The 14837-nt window shown below is 43.1% G+C and overlaps 1 protein-coding gene across 7 annotated transcripts in view; it reads right to left on the bottom strand.

Annotated features, from left to right (window-relative positions):
* CCDC88C (coiled-coil domain containing 88C) overlaps positions 1–13194 on the bottom strand; it is a 94924-nt gene extending 81730 nt beyond the window's left edge. For 2 of the 7 annotated variants that reach the window (XM_026111803.2, XM_064512176.1), the window contains exons 1-3: positions 12672–13194; positions 12194–12294; positions 3290–3398 (exon numbers count right to left, since the gene is read on the bottom strand). In XM_026111803.2, the coding sequence (XP_025967588.2) occupies positions 3290–3398; positions 12194–12294; positions 12672–12731 (270 nt within the window). In that variant the 5' untranslated portion in view covers positions 12732–13194. Of the gene's footprint in view, positions 1–3289; positions 3399–8323; positions 8418–12193; positions 12295–12671 lie in introns of those variants that run through there. The other 5 variants (XM_064512174.1, XM_064512175.1, XM_026111816.2 and 2 more) reach the window with 4 other exon arrangements.
* Positions 13195–14837: the final 1643 nt, after the last annotated feature.

Raw genomic sequence — 14837 nt, 5'->3', positions numbered from 1 at the left:
TTATATACCCCATAAAAAAAAAAAAAAAGATACTGCAGTAATCAATACTGTCCCCCATTTTACCTTAACAGTCTTGATTTTTAGCAGCCATCAGCAAGCAGGTTTTTGCAACTGAAAGATGTGAGAACTTAACCCTTTGAAGGGTAACAAAAAAATTCAGTGAGCAAACTTCTAAAAATGTGAAGTCATTTAACCTGGAAAAAGGCTTCTTCATCACATTTACCCTTCCCAAGTTATGCCTGCTGAAGCACAGACAGGAACTGATCTTTATGGCTTGGCTTGACCCATGAAGCGAAAAATCCACCGGCATCCAGGTGTGTTCACAGTCATACCCAGCACAGACCCTGGAGCCTGACAGATCAGGAAGTTCCCAACATTATGGAAAGTACCTAGATTCATGCCTCTGGATCAGGCCTATCCCTGTTTTAAGTAAAATAATCTGTATTAAGAAGAATTTTGCTTTAAGAAAGATCAGCTATACCAATATACTTATTCTAGACAATTATATGATCTGAAATATCATCTAGCTTCTGAATATCAGATTTAATTTTAGTAGCTACTGATGTCATGTTCCTTAGACACAGGGATTACAGTACCATGAACTCAAGTCACATGCTTAATTGTTCCTACCCAGTGCAGAGAGGGGCAAGCATTCTTTCATGATACCTATCAGTATCCTTCCATACAGCATGGGGATACATCTTCCTCAATCTGGAGACCCGGACAATCAGATGCAGTGACTAAGCCAAAAACCTAACTTGGATACATTTAGTGAAAGAGAAAGGAAAGTATCAAGGCCAACACTGTATTTTTGAAGCTTTTGTTTCTCTTGAGGAAGCAGCAAATTCATGTTCCTATTGTTTGTCAGGAACCTTCCCTCCCACTTCCAGCCTGCAACCTAAATTGATTAGGTGTTTTCAGTCAGTAAGGCACTACCCTGATTTTAACTTAAGCTACAGTATTAATATTACTTAAACAAGCCCACAACTTCAATCTATTTAAAAAATTCTCCCCAAATGTTTTAAATTCAGGAAACACAATCTTTAATATATTCCAAAGCATTCATAATAAACAGCTTGGCTTATTTAAAAAAAGCTAGTTAAAATTACGCATCTCAGATCCTAAAATACAAAAAACCCTCCAAATATCTGAGACACATACAGATATGACATCATACTAAGCAATCAGTTACAGCATAGATGGCCTTTAACTCCTCACAGACTATGGAGAGTCAAAGGTTGCAGTTTCATATAAAAGGGGAGATTAGCACTGAGATCTTGAATTTGCCATGGAAACATGGCTGTGACAAGGATAAATAGGTTTTCATATAATGTCATCACAACAACATGATTTTAAGCTTTGTTAAACTTACACATTTTCAGCACCAAAATAAAAGAATGATCAGTTCTTGCAACTGTTCTGCTTGTGTACAGTACATACAGTCAGATTCAATACAAACACATATACACACAGGTACAGTATATATAGCAAGACTCACAGTACAACTTCTGGACTACAGTAAGAACATGACTTATGCCCACTACTACAAGCCTCAACTACTACTTCCTAACAAAAACCGTCTTAGTGTATTTTAGTTGTACCTAGCTTTATAAGATTGATTACAAAACCCAACAGTTAGGTCAGCAAGAGACTAAACAACATAGCTTATCACTCTGAATCACTTTTTTCCTGAATCTTATCTCTTCATATGTTGTTAAAAGAGGTTACATAATCATCTCCAAGCTAAAGGAGTATCATGGATAAAAGCTTTCAACACCTGTAGGACAAGGGTCCTGGAATGTAAGTCTTGTGGGAGGGGTAGGAAAAGACAGAGACTTCTCCTGTCCCCTGTCTCACAGCCCATTTACACTGTTCAGCAGGTAACAGAAAACCAAAAAATAGCTTCAGCCCCAGTTATGACCAAAGTTTTCTCTTAGAAATCACAAGTCTCAGAAATCCTATCAGCATCTCCAATCCTGTCAGCAACTCCCATGCTCAACAACTGAGACATAAGTCAGAGGTCTTCAGATATACATAAAGCTCTCGCACACCATCTCAAAGCTAAGCTATGGCAGGCAGCTAGAACTTGCATGGAGTCATCAACTCCATATGACTTTCAGAAATCCATCTCTCTTTTAGACTTCCCAAAGCAAATCCAGAAGCAAAAGTCATGGCAGTAACACAGGCTAGCAGTATGCAGCTCTAAGTCAATGGCATCAAGAGGCACTACTGCAGTTACCTCTTACGCATTCTTGCATCTCTTCTGTATTTTAAAGGCAAGGACAATATACAATCTCTTCTACACATGTAGGAGGTAAGGTGCCCAGGATGAGCACAGACCATTTACATCAACTCCTACACCTTAAATTTTCTTGACCATTATATGATTGACAGACATGTACAGAATCATTTCAGCAGTCCACAGGGTTTGAAGCCCAGTTTATACTACATGGCATGAAATTTGGCAAAAGTTGTGTAAAAGGAAACAGCAGAATGGTTACCCCTTTCAAATAAGGAGTACAAATATACACAAGGATGTTTATACAGAAACGTTATTTAAGTAACTGAAATCACTCCAATGGCTTTTCAGCAGGACCCAACATGTATCTAAGCCTGTGAAAGTGCTCAGCTGTCACCACTGCCATTTCATAGGAGCACTGTTACCACAGTGGAACATGGAGGGTCAGTTCAAGGATATTACCTAAGAGCACTATTTGTGAGACTCTGAAGTCATTACTGCACTTAAGTCTGTTATGAAGGAAGATGGTCAGAACAAACAACTACTTTAACACATAAAAAGAGGTGCACAAAGTCTGCCCTGAAGATATGTACAAACTCATTTTTCTTAATTCATACTACTTTGGTTTGTGTTAGTTTTATAGTGCTAAAAACATTTATAATGTATTTTCTGCAGGCAGCCCCTTTAAGAGAAGGTTACTTGTTTTAAACAAGTTTTATACCTACAAATACTATGCCAATTTCAGCAACCTTGGGGGGGGGGGGGCAGGATGCATAGCCTCTTCGCTGCACAAATCTTCAACCGCTATCACTGCCTTCAAGCACAATTTCCTCCTCTTTTCTAGGAGAAAAAAGCAGCCTCTGGCCATGAAGGCTAGAGAAGGTAGCTGCACTGTTTCATAAAGAAAGCATGGCTGAAAGTGCTTTCACACAGACACAATTTCCTTTCCATTTCCTCTGGCAAGTTTCTCTAACAAGCCACCAGCTTCTGCACTAGCTGAAACAATATAACAATCACCACAGACCCATTACCAGAGAGCAGAAATCTCACCTGATAGTAAGTCTTAATGTTTCTGACTAAGATGGTCAAGTTTTGAACCCGAAGATAGATGTCATTATTTACATGCTTGTTAACGCGTTGGTTGGTTGGCCGAGGATCTCTATGAAAAAAGGGGAAAAAAAAGATCAAGTATTATTGGTTCCCTTGGTAGTAAGACTTGATATCTCAACAATGCACCATTAGGAAGACTTAATTATACACGATGCACATACGTTAATTCAAAATCCAATAAGCACATTACCTTTGCACCTATTTACAACTTCAAAACCTTCCCCATGTGCCAGCAGCTAACTATTTCAGGTGAACGAACACAGCAATTCAGGGCAGCTTCCCTCTTTATTTTCTTGAACCAAAGAGCATATTTTGCTTGTGTAAATTAGACCAAGGCAGTCTCTGATAACAAGGATTTTATCTCATTTGAATACAGGGAAGCCTAGGAAAGATTACCATATATTGGCTTTAGAACTGACATTAGAGAAGGAGAGTGTTATCACTTGATCAGTGTCCATTATGCAAACTGCAAAACCCAGATGTAATCTGTACTGAAGTGAAAAAGAAGGACTGCACTTTTATTACCCCTAAATCATCTAGTTAGACCATCTCTCTCATACATCCAGTATGTTATAAAGAACAGCTCATTCTATGAATAGAATATAAACATAGGTGCAAATACATACATTAAAAAAAGTGAAAAGATTAGGGAGAGGGAAGACAACTAATACTTTCTTTAAAATGAAACAAAAGTAAATCAAAATTGTACCGGAAGAAACTATTTCCTGGGTAAGGATGGGGGGGGGGGGGGGGGGGGAGTCACCAGCAAAGAGCTGCAAATGATTGATATGAATATGTACCTTCAGATTCTATGTGCACACCATAACACTGGAGAAAAAAAAAGAAAAAGTAATCTGAAAGCCTTTATCTGCTGATACCATAGATCAAAGCCATGCATTTCCTCTATAATAAAGACTCTTATCAACAAACTCCTACACAATCCAAACACCTGCCTCCCAGAGCTCTGCTCTGGCTGTCAATTAAGCCACTCACAGCTCTTTCAGGGCCAAGCGTTGAATCTGGGTGTTGACAAGGAAATAAAAGAGGAAGTGATCCAGTATTTTGTTTTAAAATGTATCTGGCAAAGTTTACATATGTATATCAATTTTTTTTTTTTTAATGCAGGCTCATCCCAAAGCATCTAACAAAAGCAGCGCTATGTGCATATGACAGCAATGTAGATATTCCAGAGAGAGAGTCAGAGGAGTGGGCAGAAAATAACAGACAGTACCTATGTAGCAGGGGTTCAAACAAACTGAAGTACAAATGATCAGAACTGCCACTGACATAAGCCAGCAGGACTCTGTACCACCTTTAGAGCAGCAATGGATTTTGTATACTGCTTGTCACTGTAACACATCATGAGAAAGAACAGGAGAAGCAACTGTAGCAAGCTTTTAGAGTAAAGTCGGTAATAGGGATATCTATACAGTTTCTGATATTTGCTTTTAGTGTAACAATTTCATTTTACTGATGCTCAGATACTACAATGCGGAAGCCACACATACGTATACAGTTTGATGATGTGGCTCTATAGCAACACAGCAAACAGAAGCAGCATAAACGGCACCTGGGCTTGACCGTGGAGATTATCTTTCCTAAAGTACTCTCCGAGCAGATGTTGCCAGAGTTTGATCCTGAAGCAAGATGGATGCTTGGCCTCTGTAAGCAAAGTCATGCCAATGAACTGGGAAGCTAAGAGGGAAGGAGCTTAAAGAGAAGCTGACTGAACAGAGGGGCAACTCAAAGCTCTCCTGTTTCCATGCAAATGAGCTCATGTATGCAGCAAGCTGCCATGTCACTGTCAGCCACTGACCCAGGCCTAGAACCAGGAAGAAAAAAAGCTTCAACTGTTTGGCAGTGGCTGCCATACTTCAATGATGGGGAAAAAAATATATTACTCTACTTCTACCCATACAACTTGTACATTATCTGTTAAAAACTAAAATCCTGCAATATAGCAGCAGTCTAACCTATACACACATGGCAGATAGCATGAGGAGGTTAACTCAGAATCCCCTCTTCCCAGTAGCTCCCCTGCCTCCTAACCCTGTACAGCTTGCTTTCTCTCCCCCAGAAGCTTCCCTGCCCTCGAAACCCATTCCTGCTACTTATACACTGCCTCAGCCTCCAAGCCCCCCTTGCCTTTGCCTCTGCCCCCTCAGACAGTCTGTGCAAAGTCAGGCTGTGCACACAATACCCTTCTGCCAGCCGCTGAGCGGCTGCAATCACAATTCAAGCCCTGAGACATACCAGAAGCAGGACTGGGAAAATGAGGCAGGACTGGGAAACGTGCCAAGTTTTAAAGCTTGTTTAAAAAACCAACACACCACTACCCTCCCCCAAACTCGCACAAAACAGAACAAATCCACAACGTACACCCACTGGCCACAGCAAAGGAGAGACAACTTCTTCAGTACTTCTAGATTGTGTAACTATAGGCCTTAGGATGAGGTTTTCCTAAGTATGTAGGACATAGAAAAATCCTTCCTTCAAGATGAGACCTATTCCATTTTTTGGCACAGTGAAGCCAGAAGTTATCTCTTCATGAGCACAAGTATTTGCAGGACAGGGCTCTTAGCGTAAAAATTCCAGTATTGCTTCCATCTTCTTCATTAAGGGTAACTGATTGCCCCTAGTGCCTTTAATACCACTGACCTCAAGGTTCTGTTAACCTGGAGCCAACCTGCCACATGTGTGAAGAAATATCCCATTTCTTCATTTGTTACTTCTTTAAAAAAAAAAAAAAAAAAAAAAAAAAAAAAAAAAAAAAAAAAAAACTTGGATCAGATAAACTCAGATACTGACTACAGTTGTCCTAGTTCCACATCAGAGAATTTACAGGAGTCACAGCAAGTTGTTCTAGGAGATCATAGGAGGTTCCTGAAAAAAATGAATTTATTCTCTTTGACTTACTAGGTAAGCTCAATTTTATCCAGTTCAGGAGGCATAACATTTTTCAGCCTAACTACTGTAGGGATGAACATCTATTTGGGGGGGGGGGAAGGAAAAGTCAAGGGTCCAGTGCACTTTTTTTTAATTCAGAAAGAATATATTGTCTCATTTTTCAAACATTTTCTATTAGATCTCCCACCTAGAATAATTGTGTCATCTTACATTGGGAGGTCAGCTGGATCCCTGCTGCTGCCTCTTCTCCTGAGGCATCTCAGGGGATGTGGAAGAGGTGAGCTAGAGGAGCTGAGAGAGGCAGCGTATGGGTCTGGTTCTGCTGCGGGAGAGCAAACAGTCCTGGAGGCAGCCAGGCCTCTGAGCAGGGAAAAGGGGTAATGCACCCTGGGACAGAGCACGTCTGAGGTTACCTGCTTAGTCGAGAGAAAGCCAGCAAAAAAATGAGATGCCAAAAAATCTAAATGAATCTCTAGGGAAGTGAAAAAGAACGCAGTACAAGAGAAAGAAAGGCTAAAAAGCTACACAGAACAGCACAAACACCAAACTGCACAGCCTGATCTATAGAATATAGTGGGATGGGGGAATGGAGTCAATAAAAAACCCCCAGCCAAGTAAAATTACACAGTAAGCAACATATTCTAAGTATGAAAAAGGTTCTACCTTTAAGAACACGGAGCTGTTGGTACCACACTCTGTATGTTATAGCACTTGTTTGGTTGGTGACATTCTTATTTGCGAAGAGTTTTACTCAAAGAAACTCTTCACAAATTTCACACTGAAAATTAAACAGGGATATTTTAGAAACACTAAACAGGTAACCCAAAAGAATCCATGCCTGAATGCATCTGAAAATCCCTGAACACAACCTTACTGTGATTTTTTTCCATCTATTGATGGTTCATCTTTCCCTTACACATAAATATATGAAAACTGCAATTCATTTTAAAAGCCACCTACCCCTTCTGATCAAAGAAATTCTCTAAATAGGACTGAGGCAGTGCAACTGAGGGGTGACTAAGGGCAGTCCTCCACAAACAAGTAAAAAATAGCTAAGCCAAATAGCCAGAAGGAAAGTCTCAAACCATACTATATATGGACATTTTAAAGAGAACCCTGATTTGTACGCCCTCCTTGTGAGTTTGGGGGGGGGGGTGGGGGGGAAGGGTGTTAAAAAAAAAAAAGAAAAAAGAAAGAGGAAGGACAGGGAGATAGAAGCTGAGTCACAAGCTTAGAATGCATAGGGCAGGCAGCACAAGTGGCTTAAGTGGTTGAATATTCAAACATCAATTAATAAAATAAAAATAATAAAATATGGGAAAAAAATCATTGTTTCCTAAATTCGAAATGACAATCCTACTCAAGCAATTTCAGACAAATAATGCTGACGAATAATGGAGAAGCCCTTGAACTGGCCCAATGATGATTAAATGTCAGAACGAATCAGCCATACCAGGTGTTTCTAGCCTTCCCTGGCCCCTGGCTACCGCCCACCCTTCGTGCTGCAGGTAACTCACTAAATGAAAATGTACCACTAAAGAGTCTTTGATAGACTAATAGCCATATCATTCAACTACCTCCTCTCATATTAAGTGGGCTGAAGCCATTTAAGGCTGGATTGGTTTCTAAACTACCTGAAAAAATAGTAAAAATGCATACTTAAGTGCAATTTTAAACAATGGCATATTTAAATGGATGCGTATCTTTAATCTTCCATTATTCATGCTATTTGCTAGAACCCAGAAGTAGCAGAGACTGACAGCTCAGCTAATCCTATCAAATGCTCTAAATCAAAGACGACAGACTGATAATACCACAGACGATGACAACTGCCTTCGAAATTGAAAAACCTATTTTTGTGATTTTTCATTATGTGGTTTAGATGCAAGTGGTTTTGTCATTCCTAGTATACATTTCTGCTTGCTGAATGTTTTAAGAGAAATGCAGAATCTACAAAAGTCAATGTGAACAGTTGTGTGTTTGTGTGTGTCTGCATGTATATACCCCCACATCATTTCCAGATTAACACCTTCTATAGGAAATTAAGCAGAGTAAATATTTGCTTACAGTAATAGATATAATGCCACAGCTGCAACTGTAATGCTGAAGGCAGTCAATTCAGTGTCACCATGTGTTAGTTTCATACCAGGAAGTGACACGCAACCATCTAAAAAAGAAAAAATTCTTTAAAATTTTCCCACAGAGAAGCTCATTAACCTGACACACATAATTCCCCATGAAACACAGAAGCTCAGAACACAACAGTTCCACTGTGAAGATTACTGTGAACATAGTTGTATACAGAATATTAATGCATAATTGCAAATCAGCGTGTCCTTCATGTACGATCAGGTTAAGGTATATACTTGCAGAGCACACAGGAAAAGGCAACCACTCACTTACAGCAAAATGAGTTGAAAAGAATTTAAGTCTTGTTTTAAAATATGAGTGGGAATCTAAATGCTATTGTCTGCCTCTTCCTATTGGACTTAATTAGTTCAGCAGTTAGGTGCCACAATTCAGAGCTGCGCAACTCCTAATTAAAAAAAAAAATGTTTAATTTGTTAGGTATTATCTAAAAAGTAGTGCAGCAAATCCCAGCGGCTGGTTATCGACTGACCAGACCATGGCCAGAACCTGCCTAAGCCCAGGAGAGGTTTCCTTCCTCTGCCCCTGAATAGTGGCCACATTTGGTGTGCCTAACCAACCCACATTCTGTTCACTGCTACAGTTCCTATGAGCATTTCATCTCCAAAGAGGATAAAGAAAAGGCAGGGCCCCACTCTCACCTCCTTTCACACAGCCTATAGGGACCCAACACACAGCAAAAGCGATACACATTACATGTATCTAAGGGTGACACAGCTGCCTTGCTTATACGAACACCGCTGTCTAAAACACATTCATGACAACATCGAGCAATGGGGAACTTCTGCACCCATTCTAAATAGCCAGATGGCATTTGGTCAAAAATCTAACCTATTACAATAGAGACTGACTGAACTAGTAGAGCCTATTCAGCATCTCAAACAGTTAAAGCTTTATTTTTATTCAGCAATCTCAACAACAGGTGTATCTGGATTTCTTCGCAGATCCAGACTTCTTTATAGCCATGCCCTGAACTTGAACTCTTCTAAACTACACGACAAGTGTTTTACTTTTAATAATGAAATTCCCAAGAGTGGCCAGCCTAATTTACTGAGAAATTTTATCCACATGTTACTTGGCTTTTGAAATCTTCACCAAGAGAAAACTGTTAATCTGCAGCTAAGTACTGCATCACATGGTACCACAAAAGATTTTCAAAATTTGACCTGGGTGTAAAGTCACATATCTGGCTATTTGTGTTCAAATAAGCAGGCAAACATCTTATTCAACCTGAAAAGCTAAAAGGGAAATAGCGAGTAATAAGGCAGCTATCCACAAAGGGGATCCAGCTATTTTACTCTGTCACCCCTACTCACTGCATGTGTGTGGCTTTCAGGCAATCACCATCATTGTAGTGTGGCATATTAACTTCTATAGATTTGTCAAAAGCCTTCATCAATAAGATCTCTTCCTCATGAAATCATAAAACAAGCACTGAAAGCCAGCTTTAGGGACCAGGACTTCAAGAACTGATGAGCAAGCATTTTTAAAACATTTATTTTTCTTTTCTGAAAGCTTTGTGGGGCAGAAATACTCTTTGAAAGGCTTTCCTGATTTACAGGCAAGTAGTAATTGCATTGTAAGTTCTAAAGATTGAGTCAGAAAAAGTGAAGGTCGTAGACAGCACCTCTCCTGAGCGCCCTGCTGAGTTTGAATACATAAATACAACAGTGATCTTAAACAGTTTCAGGCTTGCAGTAGAAAGGTCTTAGTTTCAAGCCCCTACAACACCATCAGAAGCACTACCAAAGCTGCCTAAAAAAAAAAAAAAAAAATCCTGTCTGATTATTTATAATGGGACAGTTTCTTACTCCACAATACTTGCGCTTCCCCCACCTACACTTACTGTGACACTGCTGGCAGAGATGTCTTTTGCAAGAAATACAAAGTTATTGTCTTAACTGCTTAAGGCAAGTAAGCATGCCAAGGCACTTCTCACGAACATGTGATATCTGACAAAATGCCAACTAGTGTCATTGCATTCAGTCAGCCTAAATACTTATCTTCCTTATTTCAGTAATATCTTACTGTTCAGCCTTGTCCCCAGAGTGCTGTTAAGCTGCCCTATACACTCCACATAGCTTCATGTCTCTTTAGAGATACTTCAATGGCTGGTTACAGAATATTTGTGTTTAAGTTTGTATATACCAGCTGATAAAGCACTTCGGGAATATATTGCATAAGAATGCTAAAGTTTTTCACTCGAAAGCCTCATAACTTCAAAAATAACAATAACTGTAAGTGACTAAGTATTAAGCTTTCTTTTTTCATTTTGAAATAGCTATGATTCTTTCACATGTAACAATGACCATACAGTCAGTTAAACGTGCAGCAGACTCACAATTGCTGTGGCTCCTTGCTAGTTTGATTGGTCATCCCTGTGCCAAACAGAATGGTCATAAATCAAAATCCTCCCATTCCCAACCTCTCAGAAAAGTACAGGTCTGGATTTGAACATGCACACTCAAGGCTGTAATTTGCAGAAGTTTCTTTTAAAAGAAAGTTTAATTCTTCCTCAAAAAAGTACCAGAAGGGATGGCTTCTCTTTACATCACATTTCCACCTCAAATAAGTGTTATTCTATTTAACACTGCTCGTGTTTTACCCCAAAGTGGGGGGACTGATTTGAATTCCATTTTGAATCACAAATGTTCACTAGTTTCATTGTCTAAGTTCCCTTTCAGAATTTCCACTGTTAGTAATACACAAACCAGAAGAAAATTATTAGCTTTTCAGACAGAGCAACCAGGTACAAGATAACAAAACTTGCCAACTTGAGTGGGTGGAGCACGGGTTCTCAAGTTGTTATTTTTTGTTTTTTAATAAAAGGCTAAACTCTTTAGGAGTTTTAAATGCAAATTTTTCCTGATGATAAGTTCTTCATGAAAGTGCTTGGACTTGGCTGAACACTGCAAATCACTGGTGGAACTTCAATTAATTCAATGAAAAGAAAGAATGCAGTACCAAAATTGAGTGATTTTGAAAAACTTCTCCATAGCAAATCAAATACTTCTCCATGGAAACTCCTTATCAGATGCACTTCAGAATTTTTAAAAGCAAATACAGAGATGATACAAAACAGTCAGAATCTGCATGCAACAGAGCAGCAACAGGAAAGGATGTGGTTAAAACATGTAGAAGAGTTTCAGCAACAAAACATTTCAATGTTAGAAAGAAAGGAGTTACCATTTTCAATGTTTGTTCTCTTAACCTACTCATAGATTTCTTAGACATACCTCTATAGTGCTGTCTGAAAAAAATATACTACTGAAGTTTTCTTTTCACTAGATTACATATTCAATAGCAAATTTCAAATGTAAACGGAGACATACTGCAGACACAACCCTCCCAGTAAAGCTTCATATGATAAAGTACTTTCATTTCCTTATTTATACTGCAACATATCTTCCCCCAAAATGTATATGAACAGCTAAAAACAATAACTGTCTGGGAAAAAATGCTAACATGGATTTTATAAACTAGATTAAGTTTTTTCTTTACTCTGGTTAATTTAAAGTACCAATCAAAAGGAAAAACACAAAGACAGTGCTTTCACCCTATACCTACTCCTCCTGGGTCTGTCAGCCATGAAAACCTTCCAATCAAGATCGCAAACTCTCCGCTTAGTTGCAGAACAATACATTCTATTTTGGCGAGACCACCTCTCACACTGATGCAAGCCGCAGACTGAGAACCGGCGACCACCCCGCTCCCGATTTCCAGAGTGCGCTTGAATTTGTTTAACCGAGCGATAATCACGCTCCCTCCATCCTTTAAGGAACTACTTACATTTGCAACATGATTTTGTTGAGGAAGACGCCATCCACCAGCTCCATGTACATGCCCAGCTTGTCCTCGCTCTCACTGCCCAGCGGCCCAAACGTTTTCACCTGCCGGCAGAAGCGCAGCGGCGCTGAGCGGCGGCTCACGAAGCCCCGGCCGGCGGCCGCCCTGCTGCCCCGCGCCCTTCCCTCACGGCGAGGCAGCGGCACCCGCCCGCCTCCCGCGGCTCCCCTCCCGCCTGCGGCCCCGGCCGGAGCGCGACCGTTAACGGGCGTTAACGGCCCCGGCAGGTGCCGCGGCGCGGCCGGGCAGCCCCGGGCGCAGCTCGCCGCCCCCGGGCGAGTGGCCTGGCCGCGCCGAGGAGGTCTCCGCCGCCTCCCCCCTCCTTACGGCCGCGGGCTTTCCCGACGGCTTTCGCTCAAACACCGAGCCCCCGGGAGCGGCCCAGGTGCTGCCGCCGCCCCCCAGCTCCCCGCGGACTCACCCAGGTCACCAAGGGGCTCTGCAGGAAGAGCTCCAGCAGCTCGGAGATGGTCACGTCCATGTTGCCGGGGCGGCCGGGCGGGCGCGGAGCTCGCTCACTCGGGAGACAAAGGCGAGGCGCCCATGGCCCGCGGCCGCGGTGCCCGGGAGGCGCTGCCTACCAGGGAAACAATGCGGGGCTCATCGCCCGCGGGCAGAGGCGCGCTGCCGCTCGCCGGGGCGGCGACTCCTCTTCCACCCTTCCCTCGGCAGCAACAGGCCGCTCTTCCCCCTCCGCGCTCGCCGCGGCCCCCCGCCGGCAGGAGGGGCCGCCGGGGCTGCGGCACGGCCGGCAGAGGCGAGCCCCGGCGGGAGAAGGCGGGGGAGCGGCCCCGCTCCCGCGGGCGGGGAGGCAGCGGCAGCTCGCGCGAGGCCGCTGCACGCGGCGCGCCCCGGCCCCGGCACTCGCTACCTGCGGCGCGCCCGCGCCCCAGCGATGAGACCGCGGCCACGGCAGCAGCGTGACGGGCACCGCCCGCCGCGAATGAGAGGCCGGGCAGGGGGCCGGCGCTGGCCAATGGGCGTCGCCTCTGCCGCCGCGGCCGGAGGGGAGGGGGCCGCCCCGCCGCCCTCGACGAGGCGCCTGAGGCGAGCGGTGCCCCGCGGGGCTGCCCCGCGGCGCGGCAGGGACGGCTGTGCGGGCGCGAGGCGGCCGTTGCCGAGCCGCTGCCGGCGTCGCCCGCCTGTTGCGCCGGCCGCCGCCTCGGCGGGGTCCCGCGGCGGAAAGTTCGAGAGGGCGCTGGGGCGGCCTCGCGGCGCGGCCGAGGCCCGGGCCGTGAGGGCGGGCGGGCGCAGCGGTCCGGGAGCCGCCGTCCTCCGCCTCTGCCGCGCTGCGACCTCTTCGGGGGGCGCCGGAGTCAGTGGCAGGAGCGTCCTGGGCCTCGGGGGTTTGGGGGTCCTGCCCTACGCGGGGCTACAGCTGGGCATCAGGCTGCGCGTGCGGAGCGGGTCCATTTTCTCTACTGGAAAACAATACCAGTGGGGAAAAAAACCCCACAGTTTAAAAAATTTTTGCTTTGACAAGCACGAAGCTACCCACAAAGTACTTAAGTGGGCAAGAACAGTTTGTTTAGGGATGCTTCAAAATGTGCAGTGTAAATCGCCTATTACAGCACAAAAATGTGAAGAGGAAAAAGTAAGAGAAATCAACTGTTGCATGCACTTTTTAAACGAAATGCAACAACGTGCTGTTTCCCAGAGGCGCAATACCATCAAATGTTTTGTTCCGGGGCGCTAGTGCCACGCTATACGTGGTAAGCCCCTTGCAGAGGGGAGCATTCGTTCTGTGCCTGCGTGGCTCGGCACAACGGGCTCTTGGTTAATAACCTGTGAGCCTGGGCTGTAATTGCAGACAGTCACAGTTACACAGTCTTGCCACTAAGGATGTGAATTATTTTCCTTTGGGCAGAATTTATTCCATCTTCTGTTGCAAAAAAAAATCCCAGATAAACTGATGTGCTCCTGTAATTCCTAATGGACTCTTTTTCTGTTTTTTCAATGGCATCTGGGTGATTACTGCATCCCGCTCACGATTTTCATGATACATAATTTTGTGATGAAGCTGAACCATTACACATATGGTGTTACCTATGTAGGTTTGGTTTTCCTAGGTTTGCATTTCATGGTTTGCTGTATTTTTCATGCCTGTGTAGTCTTTTATCTCAGGTATTTATCCGTCTTTCCATCAGCTGCTTCTTAATTCATTTTGCCTATATCTTGTTCAATCACACGAAACTCACAAAATATATTTTGGATATTATAAATTCAGGCCTACTCTATCTGAAATTCTGCTTTATTAGTAACCACTTCAACACATATTGTGGAAGAGGGATATGGGTCTTTGTGTATGTTGGTTTTATATCAGTTGAGAGACATCTCTTTTTTGGCTAAAACAGCTGAATAGTTTGTAAGCAATCTATTACTAAGTGATAGATACTATTGTTAATTGCAGTGGCTGTTTGTCCCACTGAAGCTGGGTTTAATGATACGTTTCATGAGGATCCTTATTTTAGGGAGCTGCTCTCAAAGACCCTGCACTTTGTTAGCAATAGTCTCTCCAATACATCAGCAGGGAGAAGGTTAGACCTCATATTTGCATCTGACAGACTTTTCTAATAGAACAGGAAAA

The sequence above is a fragment of the Dromaius novaehollandiae genome, chromosome 5, assembly GCF_036370855.1.
Source record: "Dromaius novaehollandiae isolate bDroNov1 chromosome 5, bDroNov1.hap1, whole genome shotgun sequence".
NCBI classification, from domain to species: domain Eukaryota; kingdom Metazoa; phylum Chordata; class Aves; order Casuariiformes; family Dromaiidae; genus Dromaius; species Dromaius novaehollandiae.
The sequence above is the reverse complement of the archived record's forward strand: the minus strand, read 5'-3'. Positions and strand labels throughout refer to the sequence as shown.